This window comes from Aquarana catesbeiana, linkage group LG10 (genome assembly GCF_042186555.1).
Source record: "Aquarana catesbeiana isolate 2022-GZ linkage group LG10, ASM4218655v1, whole genome shotgun sequence".
In the NCBI taxonomy this organism is placed as follows: Eukaryota; Metazoa; Chordata; class Amphibia; order Anura; family Ranidae; genus Aquarana; species Aquarana catesbeiana.
Window position 1 is genome coordinate 218,695,624 of NC_133333.1, and position 20,157 is coordinate 218,715,780.

The 20,157-nt window shown below is 46.9% G+C and overlaps 1 protein-coding gene across 1 annotated transcript in view; it reads left to right on the plus strand.

Moving 5' to 3' along the window:
- ADAMTS15 (ADAM metallopeptidase with thrombospondin type 1 motif 15) overlaps window positions 1-20,157 on the plus strand; it is a 105,617-nt gene that overhangs the window by 54,297 nt on the left and 31,163 nt on the right. Inside the window, exon 2 of the mRNA XM_073603327.1 lies at window positions 5,203-5,335. Coding sequence (XP_073459428.1) covers window positions 5,203-5,335 — 133 coding nt within the window. The remainder of the gene's footprint in view (window positions 1-5,202; window positions 5,336-20,157) is intronic.

The following is a 20,157-nucleotide window of genomic DNA, read 5'->3' on the forward strand; positions in this document are numbered from 1 at the left end:
AGCACTATCCTGAAGTCCTGGTGTGGAACAGGATCTTTGTTGTCTCCCTTACTGAGGATCTACCTGTGGATGATGGATGGCAGACAACTCCTGGGACAGTATGAGTAAAGACCTTGCTGTGGACTGTTAGTTGTACAAGTTCCAGAACCTGCTAGCACAAAGCAAGGTCCATAAAGATATGGATGAGCGAGTTTGGGGTGGAGGAACTTGTCTGGCCAGAGTCCTGACTTCAACCCGATAGAACACCTTTGGGATGAATTAGAATGGAGACTGTGAGCCAGGCCTTTTCGTCCACATCAGTGCCTGACCTCAAAAATGCTCTTCTGGAAGAATGGTCAAACATTCCCATAGACACACTCCTAAACCTTGTGGACAGCCTTCCCAGAAGAGTTGAAGCTGTTATAGCTGCAAAGGGTGGGCCAACTCAATATTGAACTCTACGGACTGAGACTGGGATGCCATTAAAGTTCATGTGCGTGTAAAGGCAGGCGTCCAATACTTTTGACAACATAGTTTATATCTTCACAGTGTATCAAGCGCTTCCTTAATATTTCGTTTTACATAATTGTGTATTATATTGATGGGTATTGTAGGATGATGGCACCCATGAAAGTATTATTTCTTCTATTTACTTGGACAGGTTTTGTGTATGTGACGATCCAGGATGTATCGATAATCTCCTCAATCTCCAGCCATTACACATGTTACTGACTTGTAGTAATAATATGTCAGATTTATAGGAGCTCACTGCCTTTGGGGTTATGTCCCAGGTCTCTGGAACAATTACCCTGGTGAGAAGCCGTGGCCTGCAGCCTCTACACATGGGTGAGACAGCCGTGTCCTGTCCTGTTCTAATGTGCAATGGGGAAAGTGCTATGAGGCAGGTCGGGAAGGTCACGTAAAGGACAATTTTAATAGCGTAGGTGGGGACAGGCGAGGTATACATCTCTCCCCGGGGGCATCCGCAAAGGAAAGTGAGTGAGGAAGTTATACAGTAAAGCAGTTATCACATTGGCAGGTGGGGAAATGAAGGAAGGAGATTGAAATAGGAAACAGGACATGTCGAAACCCGCAGAGAGGAACGGAGATCAGTACAACGAGATGGCCTATGTTAGCTCTATCCTGGGATGAGAATCCACCATGCCCTCCGTGCGCCCCCGGTCAAACTGGGAATTTGCTGGGTGCCCCAAGACGCGGCCCAGACACGCTGCTCTCCGATAGAAAGCTTTCACAAAGCTGGACCCCGGCCACGAATAACACAGGATCTGCCAAAGAGCCGAGGAATTCAAACAATCAAAATTGTTCTTAAACTGGCACAAATGAAAATGAGTAATTCCATCGCAGCCAGCCGCCAGACAAACACTTTTATGTGTTCTTATAAATGATTACATAAAACAATGCCTACACAGCACCATGGCACTGCATCGCCCTGGAATATCTGCAGAATGCCACACGGCACCATGCCAGCCAATGTGGGCGAAATACAACTTTGTGTTCCATATATGATTTATAAAGACTGCGGCTTGGCAATAACAGGAATAGTTCTCGCAGCAATAGTCACAGTTTGGTAGTTCTGCAGTCACATTGTTCTTTTCCAAACATTGTTTTCTGATTTATATTGGTAAAGAGGAAATGAAGTTGTGTCCTAATAAAGAGCCACAATAAAGTGCCAGAAATAACACTTTGTAATGTATGTGCCCTTAGGAAATGTAAAATTAAAGTACAACTATAGCCAAATTAATCTCTTCTCGCCCATGTAATGCATAAGTGCAGCGGAAAAGTGGGTGGGCTGTAACACCCACAGGCTACACATATGGGTCCATGGGCAGCCAAGGTTTCTGTGCTAAGAGCGCGCACACTGCGTGCTGCCAGTACAGTGACCACATTGTCATAGCAGCTCCCCGTCTCTAGTAATAATCAGAAACCAACAGGACCAGGACAGCCAATCACAGCTTCACATGATCAGGCGGTCCTTCCCACCCCGTGGACGTAAAGACCCTGATAATGGGGCATCTGGGCCGGGCTGGAATGCAACAAAAACATGCAGGGCAAACATCATTTTCAACAATTCATCCTGTGCTAAAGGAACCAGGATCTCCCCCTTCCTCTTACAGGATCACCCTGTGCAGGGATATACTGTTATATGCTTTGTAGGAGCATTATTAATAAGAACAACATTAAAATAATATAAAAAAGGTTTTAGATTAGGCTGTCATGGGAACAGTGGGACAGGCAATGACATTTGTCCATAGAGAGACCGTAAATAAATGTAGCTTTGCCCCCGTAGGGGTTGCTGAATGTAGTGGTTCACCTGTCACCCTACCCAGCCAGACATCCACATAGCTCCCAACTGTCCCTGATTTGGAGCAATGTCCCTCTGTCCCTCTTTCCCCCTCATTTGTCTCTCATTTTGGTCTGATCTATATAGTTGTATATAAAATGCACTTTTTATCCTTCAAAAAGTGTTTACCAGTGCTAAACTTTTCATCTAAATTATAAATGACTGCATTTGTAGATTTTAAAAGCCACAGGTATAGTAGTGGTAAAAAAAAGTCCCTTGTGGATTTAATTAACTTTTTTTTTGGTTAATTCTCCTTTAAGTGGGTGTGGCAGGGGGCGTGTCCTATGCCTACATACATTTGCTAGTAGGTGTCCTTCATTCCCATCTCAAAATGTTTGGAGGTATGCATCCATCTCTGTCATTCAGAGACATGGGGGATTATTTACGAAAGGCAAATCCACTTTGCATTACAAGTGCACTTGGAAGTGCAGTCGCTGTAAATCTGAGGGGTAGATCTGAAATGAGGGGAAGCTCTGCTGATTTTATTATCCAATCATGTGCAAGCTAAAATGCTGTTTTTTATTATCCCTGCATGTCCCCCTCAGATTTACAGCGACTGCACTTCCAAGTGCACTTGTAGTGCACTTGTAGTGCAAAGTGGATTTGCCTTTCGTAAATAACCCCCATAGAACAGTCCATAGCTTTGTTTTGTTTCTTTTATTTGAGGGGATAAAACTTGGATGGGAAATTGGGAATTATGGGATGTCCAGGAATATTCAGTGCAAACTTGCTTGACACTTCTGTATACACTCCAGTATATACACTCCAATCTTCTCTCCAGCACATCACTTGCTGCATACCATTTCTCCTCCAGTACTTCACTAGCTGCAGACTGTCACTCCACCAGACTAGCTAGCACTGCATGGGTAGGCCTGACACCACTTCAGCCAGGCCTCAATGAACTGCCTTTTGCGGGCAGGGACCTCTGGCCCATGAGCTGTAGAAATAGTTCAGGTACTAACTGTCCTCTGTTCAGCTACCACTCCCAGATAGCTCTCTTTAGGCCCTGCCAGACAGCCTGGCTGCAAAGACCTCTTTCCACTGCCCTTCCCTCAGTCCTCTCTTCTGGTTCTGCACCCATCTTAACTGCAATCTCCCTGTTCTCTCAAGTGCCTCCCCAGTCCTCCCGACTGTGCTCCACTCACCAACCCTCCCGGCTGTGACTAGTAGTCCTCCCTAGAGACTCTTAGAAGTGTCCCCTCCTTGCTCTCTCATGTGCATCTCCTTCCAGGATCTCGTCACTCCTCCTGGATGTACCCGAGCCCCAGCCCAGGGTCACCCCCCCCCCCCCCCCAGACTGGGGAGCTCCCCGTGGGCCCCGACAGCCTCCACACTCTCTCACTCCAGCTCTTCCATCCGACAACTCCTCCCAAGCCGGGCTGACCCCAAGTCTTTAAAGAGGCCTGCCCCCTGCCAATCCAGGTTGGGGATTGGTCAGGGCTCCCTAAAACACCTCAGGCAGCTCCACCTCTCCTCTCCTTCCAGATCTTTCTAGCAAGCTCTAGAAGAAAGAGGGAGGTACTCCCAGCTCAGAATGAAAACAAACAGGCCTAGCCACCAGCTAGGCCTGCTTAAATTTACAGACTCTAGAAAATCCTCACTCTAGCACCTACTTAACTAGAGGGTGCTACATATACAACAGAAACCAGTTTGATATTGCCTTCAAGTCATCTACGCTGTCTCAGTATTCTACAGCTGCAAAAGTTGCTCACAAACAAGCAGTACAGATTTCCTGCTGGAGTGTGAGATAATCCCATGATCTCATTAGGCACTTCTGGATGAAACTTTTAGGAATGGAGACAGAGAAGATATGTTTCTTCACAGGCAAGCCTGCCTACCAGCATGCAGGAAAAGAATAAGCTAGTAATAACTTTTATGCCTCATGCACACTGGACGTTTTTACAGCTGCTGTTTTTGGCTTCAGGCGTTTTTTTTTTCTGCAAGCAATAAACTCCCCAGCCTGTTATCCTATGTGACCATGCACACATAGGCTGTTATCAGCATTTTTTGGCAGGGGCGTTTTCTGGCTGGAAAAAAAAAAAACAGAACTAGTGGGTTTTCATAGGAGTTTTTCAGCTGTAAAAACACTCTAACTCTGATAAAAGCTTAAAAACACAGAAAAATGCGGCTATTCTGCATTTATCAGCGTTTTTGAGCCATATGCTTTTGTGGGAGTATAGTTTTTCTGAAAAATGCTAAAGCTAAAAAACGCTACTGCAAAAATGCTGAAAAACTCATTCTACAGCTACAGCTTACATTACTGGTGTTTTTATAACGTCCAGTGTACTTGAGGCCTTAAAAAATAAAAAACTATCCTACAAGAGTCAGCAAAGGTTCAAGAGGAATCCGTATTTACAGTATATGTACAATAAAAAAAAAAAGACTTGCATTTTTTATCCCCCATCCAGCCCCTGTGGTTGTTGCAATGATGCTTTATGAGATTAGGAATTGTAATGATTATGACCAATTCATTTATAAGGGGTTTGGCTGCTTCCTAAGATCAATAACCTCATAGACAGAGAGATTCTGGGAATTGAAGATGTATCTGGAGACAAGATATTCCAGTTGTGTCTTTCTCCATAATAATAGCCAGCCATCATGTTTTGGGGGGTCTTGCAGGGTGGGTCACACTTGGGGAAGCACTGCTGCAATGGTCTTGCTATATCTCTTAACCAAGCATAATCCACCCTAAATAAGGGGCTCCTAAGACCACCCCAAAAAACATGTTGGCTGGTTTGGTAACTGAGCACATAAGCAGACACAATCAGAATAGGCTGTCTTCAGATCTTTCCATGTGTCCCGACATTTATATGAACTTGTCTATATTGTTATACTGATTGGAATTTTTGTCCTCCGTGCAGGACCTGTGCGGAGCCTCTACCTGCGACACTCTAGGCATGGCGGATGTGGGCACCATGTGCGACCCGAAACGCAGCTGCTCAGTGATCGAGGACGATGGGCTGCCATCCGCCTTCACCACGGCGCATGAGCTGGGTGAGTCTTCCATCCAAATTCAACACTAAGGGCCTCACATGTATAACTGAGATAGTGCTGGAGACAAAAGAAAATTGGAACTGTGTTAGTATTAAATCCTAGAGTATATGAATTATATAAATGAATGTAGAATTGTGGCCTCCCATTATAAAAATATGTGTAGAACTGAATTATAAGTTCATCTGCACTCACAGGTCTCTCCTTGCTCCCCTGCAAAGCCACAGCTGATCACAGATCGGGGTAAAGAGCCAATCAGTGACTGTTTACCACGTGATCAGCTGTGTCCAATCACAGCTGATGACATGGTTAACACAAGCCGGTTATCGGCATTCCATTCCTCATGCTGACACCGGGAGGAGAGCTGATAACCAGCTTGTGTGAAAGGGACATCTATAATGATAATCAGGGCTCTAATTATCTATGTCATGATTATCAGTACAGTCCTACCAGTGCTGCCTATCAGTGCCCACCAATGCTGCCAATCAATGCCCACCAGTACTGTCAATCAGTGCTCATCAGTGTTGCCAATCAGTGCCTCCTCATCACTATCACCTATCAGTACTGCCCATCAGTGCCACCTATTAGTGCCCACCAGTGCAGTCTAATCAGTGCCTCCTCATCAGTGCCCATCAGTGAAGCCTATCAGTGCCCATCAGTGCCTCCTCATCAGTGCCCATCAGTGAAGCCTATCAGTGCCCATCAGTGAAGCCTATCAGTGCCCATCAGTGCCTCCTCATCAGTGCCCATCAGTGAAGCCTATCAGTGCCAATCAGTGAAGCCTTAGCAGCATACATCAGTGAAGGAGAAAAATTACGTGTTTGCAAAATTTTATAACAAACTATGAAAAACTTTTTTTTTTTTTCAACATTCAACATTGTCTTTTTTCATTTATTTAGCAAATAATAAAAAAACCCAGTGGTGATTAAATACCACAAAAAGAAAGCTCTATTTGTGTGAAAAAAAAAATCTCATATGGGTACAGTGTTGCATGACTGCTCAATTGTCATTCAAAGTGTGAGAGCGCTGAAAGCTGAAAATTGGCCTGGGCAGGAAGGGGGTAAAAGTGCCCAGTAGTCAAGTGGTTAAAACAGCGCTTGGACAAGTTTACAGTGACAGTGTCCCTGCATGCCACATTGGCCTCTACCATACACAGACTAGAATAAAGTGACTGTATCCTCCACCAGCCTTATCCTGCAGCAGATACCTGGGATTTGGTTATGGGAAGTCTTTAGTCACATTTGCTCCATGCTGTCGGTGAGGAGAGAACATAAATCTCATAGCAGAGCTGTGATGGAGAATAAAATGTCCGGAAATGCAAACATTTCTGTGTGGATAAATCTGGAAGCTGCACACAGAGATGAGAGGGTGCAAACAATTCAGAGACTGCTTATTTCCATCCTGGGCCGATGTGGTCACATTCCGGGTTTGGCAGCAGCACAGGATCCAGAAATACCCTGACAGCTCTGCACTGACTCCTCTCTGGTGCTGCCTTCTGCCACCTGTACCAGCATGGCACTTAAATGACCAGGAGTACCCAACCCAACGCACGAGCGGACATACTGTGTGCACTGGTCCTCAGAGCCAAATGGATAAGGGAGGAGGACAAGGTGTAGTCACAATGTACGTGCCCTGGGAGTTCGGGATGGAGGCTGGTCCTTGCTGGGTGGCACCATGTAAAGATGGCATACTTGGGGCCCTTTCACATTGATATGTTTTTACCTCCATTCCAGTCCGGTCTGCTAAAGAAAATCGGAAAGGGCATCTGTCCCCCTCCATCTAGGCGGATTGGAGGGCGATCAGGTGTAAGGGACAGCAGAGGCCATTTGCACCCACCAGTTCATAGATCAGAGCGGGCTCTGTCCGTGTCTTCTGCATAAACTGAGTGGATGCAGACTTGTCATCCCCCCCGCTCTGCTCTGATCAGCAGGGGAACAGACAGATCCTCTGCTGATCTAATCAGAGTCCGCCCCGTGTGAACAGGCCCTTAGATCCCTTGAGGAGCCTTTCAGGTGCTTTCACGCTAAAAAAAGCGCTTGAAAAGCTCACAAAAACCTATTTCCATTAAAATCAATGAATGCTTTCACACTGGGGCAGTGCACTGGCAGGGCGGTTAAAAAACACCCCTCTCCATTGAAATGAATGGAAAGCTCTTCAAAAGCGCCTTAAAAGCTCTTCAAAAGCGCTCAGTGTTTTACTGGCAGTTTAGAAGCGCCTCAGTGTGAAAGGGGCCTTAGACCCCTTTCACACTGGGGCACTTTGCAGGCGCTACAGCTCTAAAAATAGCGCCTGCAAAGCGCCTTGAAAGTGCCGCTCCTGTCTCTCCAATGTGAAAGCCCCGAGGGCTAGCAGGACGGGAAAAAAAGTCCTGCCAGCAGCATCTTTGGAGCGGTGAAGGAGCGGTGTGTATACCGCTCCTTCACCGCTCCTGCCCATTGAAATCAATGGGGCACTGCGGCTATACCGCCGGCAAAGCGCCTCTACAGAGGCGCTTTGCGGTGGTTTTTAACCCTTTCTCTGCCACTAGCGGGGGGGGGTAAAACCGCTCCCGCTAGCAGCCGAATACCGCCGCTATAATGACGGTAAAGTGCCGCTAAAAATAGCGCTGCTTTACCGCCGACGCACCTCCCGTCCCATTGTGAAAGGGGCCATAGAGTATGGTTATAAGAGGTTATCAGAGTCTGTAACATTATTAAAAAAGACTTTGCTACATATGCAGTGCCCTCTAAAGAGTGGTGCACATTGGATTGCTCTTTAGAGGGCACTTGGCAGGCAGTGAAGAGGTGTTATGTCGCTTCCTCACTGCTTGACTTAACCCCTTAAACCCTGCACCAGTAAGCCAGACCCACGTGCATTGCCAGAAATTGTAGGACACCTTAGTTCACCTGATGGAAGGGGTCATGTTTAGCAGGCAGTGCCACAGGGATAATTTTTGCTGCAACATACAGTGCCCTGAAAAAGTATTCATACCCCTTGAAATTTTCCACATTTTGTCACAACCAAAAATGTAAATGTATTTTATTGGGATTTTGTGTGATAGACCAACACAAAGTGCCACATAATTGTGAAGTGGAAGGAAAATGATAAATGGTTTTCAAGATTTTTTACAAATAAATATGTGAAAAGTGTGGCGTGCATTTGTATTCATCCCCCTTTACTTTGATACCCCTAACTAAAATCGAGTGGAACCAATTGACTTCAGAAGTCACCTAATTAATAAATAGAGTCCACCTGTAAGTAAATTAATCTCAGTATAAATACAGCTGTTCTGTGAAGCCCTCAGAGGTTTTTTTTTTTAGAGAACCTTAGTGAACAAACAGCATCATGAAGGCCAAGTAACACACCAGGCAGGTCAAGGATTTCTTCAGCAGGGACAGGGAAGCTGGTCAGAGTTGATGGGAAGATGGTTGGAGTCAAATACAGGGAAACCTTAGAAGAAAACCTGTAATGCAGTGTACACACGAGCGGACTTTTCGACAGCAAAGGTCCGATGGAACGAATCTGCCGGACAATTCGATCGTGTGTGGGCTTCATCGGACCTTTGCTGTCGAAAAATCAGAGGGACTTTAGATTTAGAACATGTTTCAAATCTTTCCGACGGACTCGAGTCAGGTCGAAAAATCCGTTCGTCTGTATACTGGTCCGACGGACAAAAAACGACGGTAGGGTAGCTATTGGCTGCTGGCTATGAACTTCCTTATTTTAGTCCCTTCGTACGTCATCACATTCAAACAAATAGACTTTAGTCCTTTCATGTGTGGGCAAGTCCGGTCGTTCGAAAGTCCGTCGTAACTACGTTGAAAGTCTGTCGGACCTTTGATGCTGAAAAGTCTGCTCGTGTGTACAGGGCATTAGAGTCTGCAAAAGACTTGAGGTTGGGTTCAACTTCCAGCAGGACAATGACCCTAAACATACAGCCAGAGCAGTGGCGGAATTACCAGGGTCGCCACAGTCGCACTTGCGACGGGGCCCGGCATTCCGCCACTGTGGGGGGGCCCAGCGGGGTTGCTATTCACAGGGCCCAGGCACAGGCATCGATAGTTAGTTTTATTTCCCTCTCCGTGCGTCCTCTCTCGCAGGACACACAGCTGATCTTCTCCCCCCTCCCCTCTTCTGTGTGCTCCGCGGGAAATGTGAGCGCCTTAGCTTCACACTTGACTGCCCGCGGAGCACACAGGAGAGGGGAGGGGGGAGAAGATCAGCTGTGTGTCCTGCGAGAGAGGACGCACGGAGAGGGAAATAAAACTATCGATGCCTGTGCTGCTGTTACATGAGAGACAGCACAGGCGTTGCCAGGGCGGGGGGTTGCGTACCGCACCGGGTGACACCCTCAAGAGGGGTGACACCTGTGGGCAGCGGCACCGCTCTTTAACACTGCACAGTCCTCACCCCTACACATCCCTGTGCACAGTGGAGCAGACCGAAGCCGCTTCCCCCTCCTCTCTGTTTACGGAGGGGGAGGAGGAGGAGTGCGAGGGACACATGCCGCTGTGCCTATCCCACGCTGTTCTGAGGTCTGTAAAGTTTTTATCCAAACAGACGTTTGCTGGGGGAGCGCTATGGGAGGGGATCTGCACTGATGTAGGGACGGTGGTCTGCACTGAGGGGGGGTCTGCACTGATGGGGTGGGGGTCTGCACTGAGTGAGGTCTGCATTGATGGGGGGGTCTGCATCATGGGGGTGTGTGCTGATGGAGGGAGTTGGTCTGCAATGAGGGGAGTCTGCACTGATGAAGGGGGGTGGTCTGCACTGAGGGGGGTCTGCATTGTGGGGGGGCCTGCACTGATGGAGGGGGGGTCTGTACTGAGCGGGGTGTGAACTGATGGAGGGGTGTCTGCAATGAGGGAGGGGAGGTCTGCACTGATGGAGGGGGGTCTACACTGGGGTCTATAGTGATTGAGGGAAGTCTATACTGATAGATGAGGGTCTGCACTGAGGTGGGTCTATACTGATAGATGGGGGTCTATGCTGATAGATGGGGGGTCTGCAATGAGGGGGGCTATACTGATGGAGGGGGTCTGTATTTAGTGAGGGGGGTCTGTACTTAGTGAGGAGGATCTATACTGCGAGAGGGGGGTCTGTACTTAGTGAGGAGGATCTATACTGCGAGAGTGGGTTTGTACTTAGTGAGGAGGGTCTGTACTTAGTGGGGGGTCTATACTGAGAGAGGGGTCTGCAGTTAGTGGAGGGGGGGTCTGTACTGAGGGTGGGACTATAGTTGGTGGAGGGGGGTGACACCAATTTTTTCCACACCGGGTGACACCAACCCTAATGATGCCACTGGAGAGACACGCTCTCCGCTCAGAGCCTGTATGTATGTTGCAGCAAAAGTTATCCCCGTGGCACTGCCTGATAAACATGACCCCTTTCACTTCCTTTGCCGCTTAGCCCCGGTTCACACTGCCGTGACTTGTGCTCATACGACTTGAGTCACAATAAAAGTCGCTCCAACTTAGAAAAAGATTCCTGAACTACTTTGGGTACGTCTGAAACATGACTTGCTTTGGCTTCTGTTAAAGAAGTCGTATGCAAGACGCAACAAAGTGATATAGGGATGTTAGATTCAAAGTCAAGAAAGGACCGGAACACAGCATGTAATGCATAGGTGGAGGGAGTACATGACTGTGGCAGCAGTGGAGTTAACACAGAGGGGGAGTGTATATTAGTTAACCGAGGGGGAGGCACTAGGAGGGTCTTTATAAGTTCATCCCGCCCTGGGGGGAGTAACAGTTTTCCTGAAGAAAGTTCCCTGAAGAGCAGCATGGCTGACCTGGAGCGCCTGATGGAGCAGATGAGAGTAGAAGCAATGGTGAGAGGGGCAGCCTGGCTCCAGGACACCTTAGAGGAAGCAGTGAGGGGAACAGAGCCTGCATCTAGCAGGGGGGTAACGAGCGACACTAGGACTCGGCGGTCGCGGCCCCCAGAGGAGTTTTTTTTCCCATGAACAGCGGCAGCCTGGGACTCACTCCGGTCCCTCAGCGGGCCCGCCGCCAAATAGAGTGGCAAGCGAACGGTAGGGACGGGGGAGAACCGAAGGTGGACCGAGTGGCGGTCAGCGGGATGTAGCGGGAGCGGCGCAGCGGCCTAGCACAGCCAGAGTGGAGAGAAGCGTTAGCCCCGCCCCCAGAGTCAGGGAGTCGGATGTGCGCAGCGGTGCACGAGGAGAGATCCCTGGGCCTTCTGGTTCCACGGCAGGGGGTCGCAGTAGAAGCGAGAGAGGACGGCCGGGTATAGCAGCGATAGTACCTGACGGCAGGACTGTGGTTCCCAACACCGGTCCGGGCAAGGTACAGCAAAAAATGACAGGCAGATGGGATACGGGGAGGCGGGGGTGTACGGCCGCGGTTTCCACGGCAACCTTGGTGTCCAGGCCGGGTGGGCATTCATCGGCTGAGGAGGAAGAAGGAGAGTGCATTGGGGAGGATGAGCGGTCCGGGTCAGAGGAAGAGGCGGCCCCCCCCCCCCCTCCAGGAGGACAACAGCGGTGGAGAACAGAAGTCCGGCTGATGAGGCTACGCCTGTGCAGCCTGGTGAGTCTAATGTCATGATTTCTGTTGCAGGTCTGCCGAGTAGTGGGGGGCTGGGGGTTGCAGGTGTGAGTGAAGCTGGCAGAGTGAATGACACAAACGGGGGGCCTCTGGCTTAGGGGGTTTTCTTGGCAGGCATAAATGAGCTCTTACAGCGTTTTGAAGCGGCAGAAAAGGGTCGCACGGGCCCGGCGGCGGCATGGGTTCCGACGGGGGTTGCAGGTGGAGCAGAAAAAAGTGGAGGGCCGGTGGTGCAGGCCGCAGTCGCATTGCCCAGCCCAGCGGTGACAGGGAGTGGGGGCCGCGGAAGGGATGGAAAAATCAGCGGAGGCAGCTGGCAGGCAGGACATAACAAGGTTGGCTGACGCGGCAAAAGGCGAGGTCTATGTTTGCTATGAGGGACCGTTAGGGTCGCACTTAAAACAAGTAGTGCGTGAAAAACTGTGGAAAGGTGAGTATGTGGAAATTTTTTCACTGCTACCATTGAAAAAATTTAATCTTGATAGAGTTAAGCCACATGGCTCTAAGAAGGAGGATGAGGAGAAGAGGAGATATCGTTTGATCCCTAGAACGTTTGCTAACTGGTTGCAAGCGTTTGCGATTATGGCAAGTGTGATAGGGGAAAAACAACCCGAGCATTGTTCGGCACTGTTTTGTTATCAAGATGCTATTTGGTGAGGCGTACAGAGTTTATGGGGGAACAGCATGGTTGAGGTATGACGAACAATTCTGACAACGGAGGGTGGTCAGGCCGGCTCTGCGTTGGGATCACAAGGACATCAGCCTCTGGATGAAATTGATGACGACGGTGAGGGCCCCCAATCAGTTTTTTCAGGGGGGGGGCGGTGGACCTTCGTCCCAGGGACATTCGGTCGGAAATAGAAAAGGGGTTTGTTGGCTATACAACACCGGGACATGCAGGTTGGAGTCGCATGTAAGGATAAACACGAGTGTTCAGGGCGGGGGGATCTCACCCCGGGTCCAGAGGTTCCAAGCAGGGAAAATGCACGTACAGGAGAGACTGCAAACAAAAGGGAGGACCCCAGTGAAGGTGGAAAGGATGCGACCGTTTCTAGGTAGGTATCCGGACAGGGCAGCAGCTCAATTGTTGGAGGTAGGTTTTTTCGGTTGGCTTTAAGATCCCATGCGAGTTGACGGTAATTCCACCGGTTCCACGCAATTTGCGGTCAGCAATGCAACATCCGGATGTGTTTTGGAGAAGCTAAGGAAGGAAGTTGCATTGGGGCGGATGGGTGGCCCATTTCCAGCGGCGCCGTTTGACGATCTGGTGGTCTCGCCGCTGGGAGTGGTACCAAAAAAAAAAAAAAAAAAAAAAAAAAAGGAACCAGGTAAATTTAGGCTAATTCATCACCTATCTTTCCCAAAAAGGGGGGTCAGTGAACGATGCTATAGATCAGGGGGCGTGCTCCGTGACCTATACTTCATTCGACGCGGCAGTGGGATGGGGCCGTCGTTACGGTTAGGGGGCCCTGATGGCGAAAGCGGATGTGGAATCTGCTTTCAGACTACTGCCGGTGCACCAGGATAGTTTTAGGCTACTAGGTTGTCATTGGAACAATGAATTCTACGTGGACAATTGCTTACCCATGGGCTGCTCAATATCGTGCGCAATATTTGAACACTTTAGCTTCTTCGTGGAATGGGTTGTGCGGGATGTGTCGGGGGTGAATTCTGTTATTCAACACCCAGAAGATTTTTCTTTGTATAGGTCCGGCGGCCTCCAGGATTTGTGTGGTGCTGTTAGCCACGCTGGAGCACATCGCAGATAGATTTGGCATTCCATTGGCTGCTGATAAGACGGAGGGACCGTGAACGGTCATCCAGTTTTTTGGGCATTGTCATAGATTCGGAGGCAATGGAATGCAGGCTGCCGGACGATAAGCGGGAAGATCTGAAGAGAGAAATTGCAGGGCTTTTGGGTTTAAAGAAAGTGCAGTTAAGGACACTACAGTCAGTATTGGGCAAGCTGAAGTTTGCACGCCGCATATTACCGATGGGGAGGGTGTTTAGTCGCAGGCTTGCGTCTAGCACGAGTGGAATAGAATCACCGTGACATTTCGTGCGATTAAGAGAAACGCACAGGGCAGATTTGAGAGTGTGGTATATGTTTTGGAAGCTTTTAACGGTAGGGCACTGTGGATATCTGGTCCAGTCAGCAACTTTGACCTGGAACTATTCACGGATGCCGCAGGTTCCACAGGTTTTGGGGCATTTTTTTCAGGGACAATGGAGTGCAGGACCATGGCTACAAGCATGGGTGGAGGCAGGATTCACGAAGAATCTGGTGCTGCTGGAGTTGTTTCCGGTAGTGCTGGCAGTGGAGCTGTGGGGAACATCATTCAGGGATCTGAAGGTGCGTTTCCATGGGGACAATTTGGGGGTGGTGCAAGTTATCAATGGGATTACGGCATCATCCATGCCAGTGATCAGGTTATTGCAACACTTAGTACTGCGCTGTCTGCAGTTGAATGTTTTCATTCATGCGGTACACTTACCAGGGGTGGAAAATGTGATAGCTGATGCGTTGTATCACTTTCAGTGGGACAGGTTTCGGGAGTTGGCGCCGGAGGCGGAGCAGCAAGGAGTACCTTGTTCCGAATGGCTGTGGGGGATAACATTGGCCTCATCGCGGGATGGATAAGGAAGTCGGTGAGTGGGTCTACATGGGCAGCGTACTCTAAAGACTGGTGCAAGTTTACCCAGTGAAGGGATCACAATTATGCCCGGTAGAAGCAGTTCGGGAATTTTTTAAAAGTTCGTTCAGAACGACCGGGCCCCTTTTTTGGTACATTTAAGTGGTGAATTTTTATCTAGATTTCAATTTGCGGCAGTCTTTACAAAATGCATACGGGGTTTGGGCCTGGATGAGAATGATTTCTCGTCCTATTCGTTTAGGATAGGAGCAGCTACGGAAGCAGTCAGAAACGGTATGCATGCACCGTTATGGGATCTCTGTTATGGGATCACTGTTATGGTATCTCTGTTATTGTATCTCTGTTATGGGATCACTGTTCTGGGATCTCTGTTATGGGATCACTGTTTTGGGATCTCTGTTATGGGATCACTGTTTTGGGATCTCTGTTATGGGATCACTGTTATGGGATCTCTGTTATGGGATCACTGTTATGGGATCACTGTTATGGGATCACTGTTATGGGATCTCTGTTATGGGATCTCTGTTATGGGATCTCTGTTATGGGATCTCTGTTATGGGATCTCTGTTATGGGATCTCTGTTATGGGATCTCTGTTATGGGATCTCGGTTATGGGATCACTGTTATGGGGATGTGGTAAAGAAGGTGGAATATAGGAGTTTTTTATTGTTCGGTTGTTTTTCTTTTCTTCTGTTTCAGATTCGTTGCTGAGGATGGCCTGGATCATGGGCCATTCTTACGTGTCCTGGGGGGCACGGAGAGGTGATGCACGTTTTTGAGGGTAGGCAATTGGGTTTCAGCAAACGGGAGGCATGTATCAAGTGGTTGGGGTTCCCCGGCATGTTGTGGGGAAGGTTGGTTGCTGAGGTTCATCGGTATGCACAACGAGATAGGCCGCCGGACGTATTAGTTATTCATTTAGGCGGCAATGACTTGTGCGTTAGGGCCATGGTAGACATTAAACGGGACATAAAGTAGGACGTTTGGCAGTTGAAGGAAGCTTTTCCTCAGATGGTGATTGTCTGGTCCGACATGGTGGCGCAGACATCATGGAGGATGGCTAGGTCGGTAGAAGGTGTGAACAGGGCACGGAGAAAAATAAACAGAGAAGTGAGCAAGTTTGTGATTAATAATGGTGGTTTAACGGTGAGACACCTTGAACTTGAGTTTGAAACCTGGAGGTATTTAAGGTCTGATGGGGTTCACTTGAACGAAGTGGGTATAGACTTGTGGGCCTTAGGTTTACAAGATGGCATACAGCGAGCACTTCGGGTGTGGAGGGGCACACAAGAATAAGGTTTTATTCTCGTGTGCTGTGGCGGGCGTTGGTCTGGGCAAGAGAAAAAAGATGGCAAAAAGTAAGAGTTTTTTTGGGAGCCAGCGTTGATATGGCTCATGATGGTGGTTCCCGGTTAATGGAGGTTAACCGGGAAGTGATAAAGGGGCTCTGCGGTCATTGGTAGTCTCTGAGCCAGCTTGTCGGCTTGAGGCCTATGTGACAAATTTGATGGGACCGCAGGGTAAGTTTTTGTTATTGGACACTGATGATTATGAAGATATTGCTCAGACCAACGCTTGAGAAATTAGACAGGTTGTTTAACAGATGTTGTTGTTTTGCTGTTTTATGTTGGATATGTTTTATATCCATAGTGTTGATATTCTAAGGTATATTTGTTTAAATAAAATAGGCTGCTACGGCCTTTTATACTCCAATATCGGTGTGGTCTGAATTATTGGGGTAAGGGTTTTTAGTGGTGGCAGAAGGGCATGTTAATTACATCTGTTATCCTACAGTCATGCGAAAGTTGCAAGACTTTGAAGCCACGTCCCTGTAAACAAGGACTTAAAGGGGGAGCAGCCTCCCCACCCCCCAACCAAAAGTGTAGTCCAAACCTTAGAGGCTGCTGCTCTGGTAATAGGGACTATCAAAGCCAGCTGCTTAGTTACAAGAGACTTTGAGGGCTCATTCACACCAGGTGTGGTGGGATTGCATTGGGTGACTATTCCAAGACCGTCTGACTACAAGACAAGCCAAAATGCCCTAACACCTATGGGGCTGGGTCATACCACCGCGTTGAGGTTGTGTGTGGGCAGTGTGCGCCAAAAAAAAAAAAAAAACAGTATTTTTTTCCAGCGCGGCACAGTGCTATGCAATCCACCATCTCGCACCACGCGGCGGCCAATAAAACTTAATGAAATGTCATTGTGTGACATATCCATAAATGTTCAATTAAAAAAAGCACTTAACTGTCTACAAACTCCTTCTCAGACACCTTGGTGTCCATGGTTAGAATTTTCTGGATCCATAATGACTACACTGTGTATGTCCCCCCTGCAGACCGATCTTCTAAGTCAAAGCATTAGAAAGAATGTCCTCCAAGTGTTACCAATCACATGTACTCTCTCCTTCTGCTATCGCCACTCACTGTAGTCGGGTTGGGGAAGTTATTTTTCCATTTGAATTATGGAAGCCATAAATCTTACCATCCTGACTCCAGCGCTGGGCGGCCTGTGGTGCTCATAAAACCAGAGCAACGTGGAAACGGAGAGCGGCCTCTGCAATAGGATGATGGTGGAGAATGGAGGGGGCTCATTCCAGTCCCCTCTATGATCTGTAGATGTGACAGACTAACCTGTTGATACCCATTGAGGTGGTGGAAGAGTCCAAAACCCCTTGTTTTGAACACTTGGCATTCAATCATGTTCTGCAAGTGCCCATTAACCATTTGAATGCCAACGATCGATGGAAAGTGTCACTAGAATCATTGGTTTAAGGCAGTCATGGGATTGGTTTAACCACTTCAGCCCCGGACCATTTGGCTGGCAAAAGACCAGAGCACTTTTTGCGATTCGGCACTGCGTTGCTTTAACTGACAATTGCGCGGTCATGCAACGTGGCTCCCAAACAAAATTGACGTCCTTTTTTCCCCACAAACAGAGCTTTCTTTTGGTGGTATTTGATCACCTCTGCGGTTTTTATTTTTTGCGCTATAAACAAAAAAAAAATAGCAACAATTTTGAAAAATACGCATTATTTTTTACTTTTTGCTATGATAAATATCCCCCAAAAATATAAAAAAATATATTTTTTTCCTCAGTTTAGGCCGATACGTATTCTTCTACATATTTTTGGTAAAAAAAATCGCAATAAGCGTTTATTGATTGGTTTGCGCAAAAGTTATAGCGTCTACAAAATAGGGGATAGTTTTATGACATTTTTATTAATATTTTTTTTTTTACTAGTAATGGCGGCGATCAGCAATTTTTAATGTGACTGCGACATTATGGCGGACAGATCGCACACTTTTGGCGCTATTGTGGGACCATTCATGTTTATACAGCGATCAGTGCGATTAAAAATGCATTGATTACTGTGTAAATGTGAGCGTTGTAGGGGTTAAGTGTGTACTAGGGAGTGATTCTAACTGTGAGGGGGATGGGCTATGTGTGACACGACACTGATCACCGCTTCAGATTACAGGGAGCTGTGATCAGTGTCCTTGTCACTAGGCAGAACGGGGAAATGCTTGTTTACATCAGCATTTACCCCCTCTTCCTCTCGGTGAGACGATCGCGGGTATCCCCGCGGACATCGAGTCTGCGGGACCCACGATCACACTCATGGAGTTCGCAGCGGGCGCGTGCCCGCAAGCTGCTTCTCAAAGGGCAACCTACAAGTACATTAATATGCCTATACGTGCCCTTCTGCCGACATATATGGGCGTGAGCTGGTCGGCAAAAGGTTAAAGCAGGGGTCTCAAACTGGCGGCCCTCCAGCTGTTGTGGAACTACAAGTCCCATCATGCCTCTGCCTGTGGGAGACATGCTTGTAACTGTCAGCCTTGCAATGCCTCATGGGACTTGTAGTTTTGCAACAGCTGGAGGGCCGCCAGTGATAAGTGATATTAAAGTGAAAATAAAGTCTCTTGTCTAATAACAAACATGGTATACTTACCTGCTGTGTTCAATGGTTTTGCACAGAGCAGCCTCCATCCTCCTCTTCTGTGGTCCCCCGCTAACGCCTCTGGCTCTTCCTTCCTTCAAGTTCCCCCCAAGCAAACTGTTTGCTGGGGGGGGGGGTGACTCGTGCTGGCTTGTTCCCTAGTCGCACTGCGTACGTCTATTGACACACACAGTGCAGCTTGGTCCCACCCCCACTCCCTTTGTCACTGGATTTGATTGACAGTCCAGTGAGGAGGGAGAGAGAGAGAACAGCGCTACTGCTCCTGGGCACAGCGGTGGATCAACATCAGGCTCATGTACAGTGCATCCGGAAAGTATTCACACCGCTTGACTTTTTTCACATTTTGTTATGTTACAGCTTTATTCCAAAATGGATTAAATTCAATATTTTCCTCAAAATTCTACAAACAATACCCCATAATGATAACCTGAAAAAGTTTGTTTGAAATCTTTTCAAATTTATTGAAAATAAAAAATGAAAAAAATCACATGTTCGTAAGTATTCACAGCGCTTCACTTTTTCCACATTTTGTTTTGTTACAGCCTTATTCCAAAACGGAATAAATTCATTATTTTCCTCAAAATTCTACAAACAATACCCCATAATGACAACGTGAAAGAAGTTTGTTTAACATCCTTGCAAATTTATTAAAAATAAAAAATGAAAAAAATCAGACTTGAGGCTGTAATTGGTGCCCAAGGTGCTTCAACCAAGTATTAAGCAAAGGCTGTGAATACTTCTGTACATGGGATTTTTTTTTTGTTTTTTATTTTTAATAAATTTGCAAAGATTTCACACAAACTTCATTATTTTCCTCAAAATTCTAGAAACAATACCCCCATAATGACAACATGAAAGAAGTTTGTTTGAAATCTTTGCAAATTTATTAAAAATAAAAAACACCTTGGACACCAATTACAGCCTCAAGTCTGATTTTTTTTCATTTTTTATTTTTAATAAATTTGCAAGGATTTCAAACAAACTTCTTTCACGTTGTCATTATGGGGGATTGTTTGTAGAATTGCGAGGAAAATACTGAATTTATTCCGTTTTGGAATAAGGCTGTAACAAAACAAAATGTGGAAAAAGTGAAGCGTTATGAATACTTATGAACATGGGATTTTTTTTAGTTTTTTATTTTTAATACATTTGCAAAGGTTTCAAACAAACTTCTTTCATGTTGTCATTATGGGGGATTGTTTGTAGAATTTTAAGGAAAATAATGAAGTTTGTGTGAAATTTTTGAGAATTTATTACAAATAAAAAACAAAAAAAATCCCATGTACAGAAGTATTCACAGCCTTTGCTTAATACTTGGTTGAAGCACCTTGGGCATCAATTACAGCCTCGAGTCTGATTTTTTAAATTTTTTTGTTTTTAATAAATTTGCAAGGATGTTAAACAAACTTCTTTTACTTTGTCATTATGGGGTATTGTTTGTAGAATTGCGAGGAAAATACTGAATTTGTTCCGTTTTGGAATATGGCTGTAACATAACAAAATGTGGAAAAAGTGAAGCACTGTGAATACTTACGAACATGTGATTTTTTTCGTTTTTTATTTTTAATACATTTGCAAAGATTTCAAACAAACTTCTTTTATGTTGTCATTATGGGGGATTGTTTGTAGAATTTTGAGGAAAAAAAAGAATTTACTCCG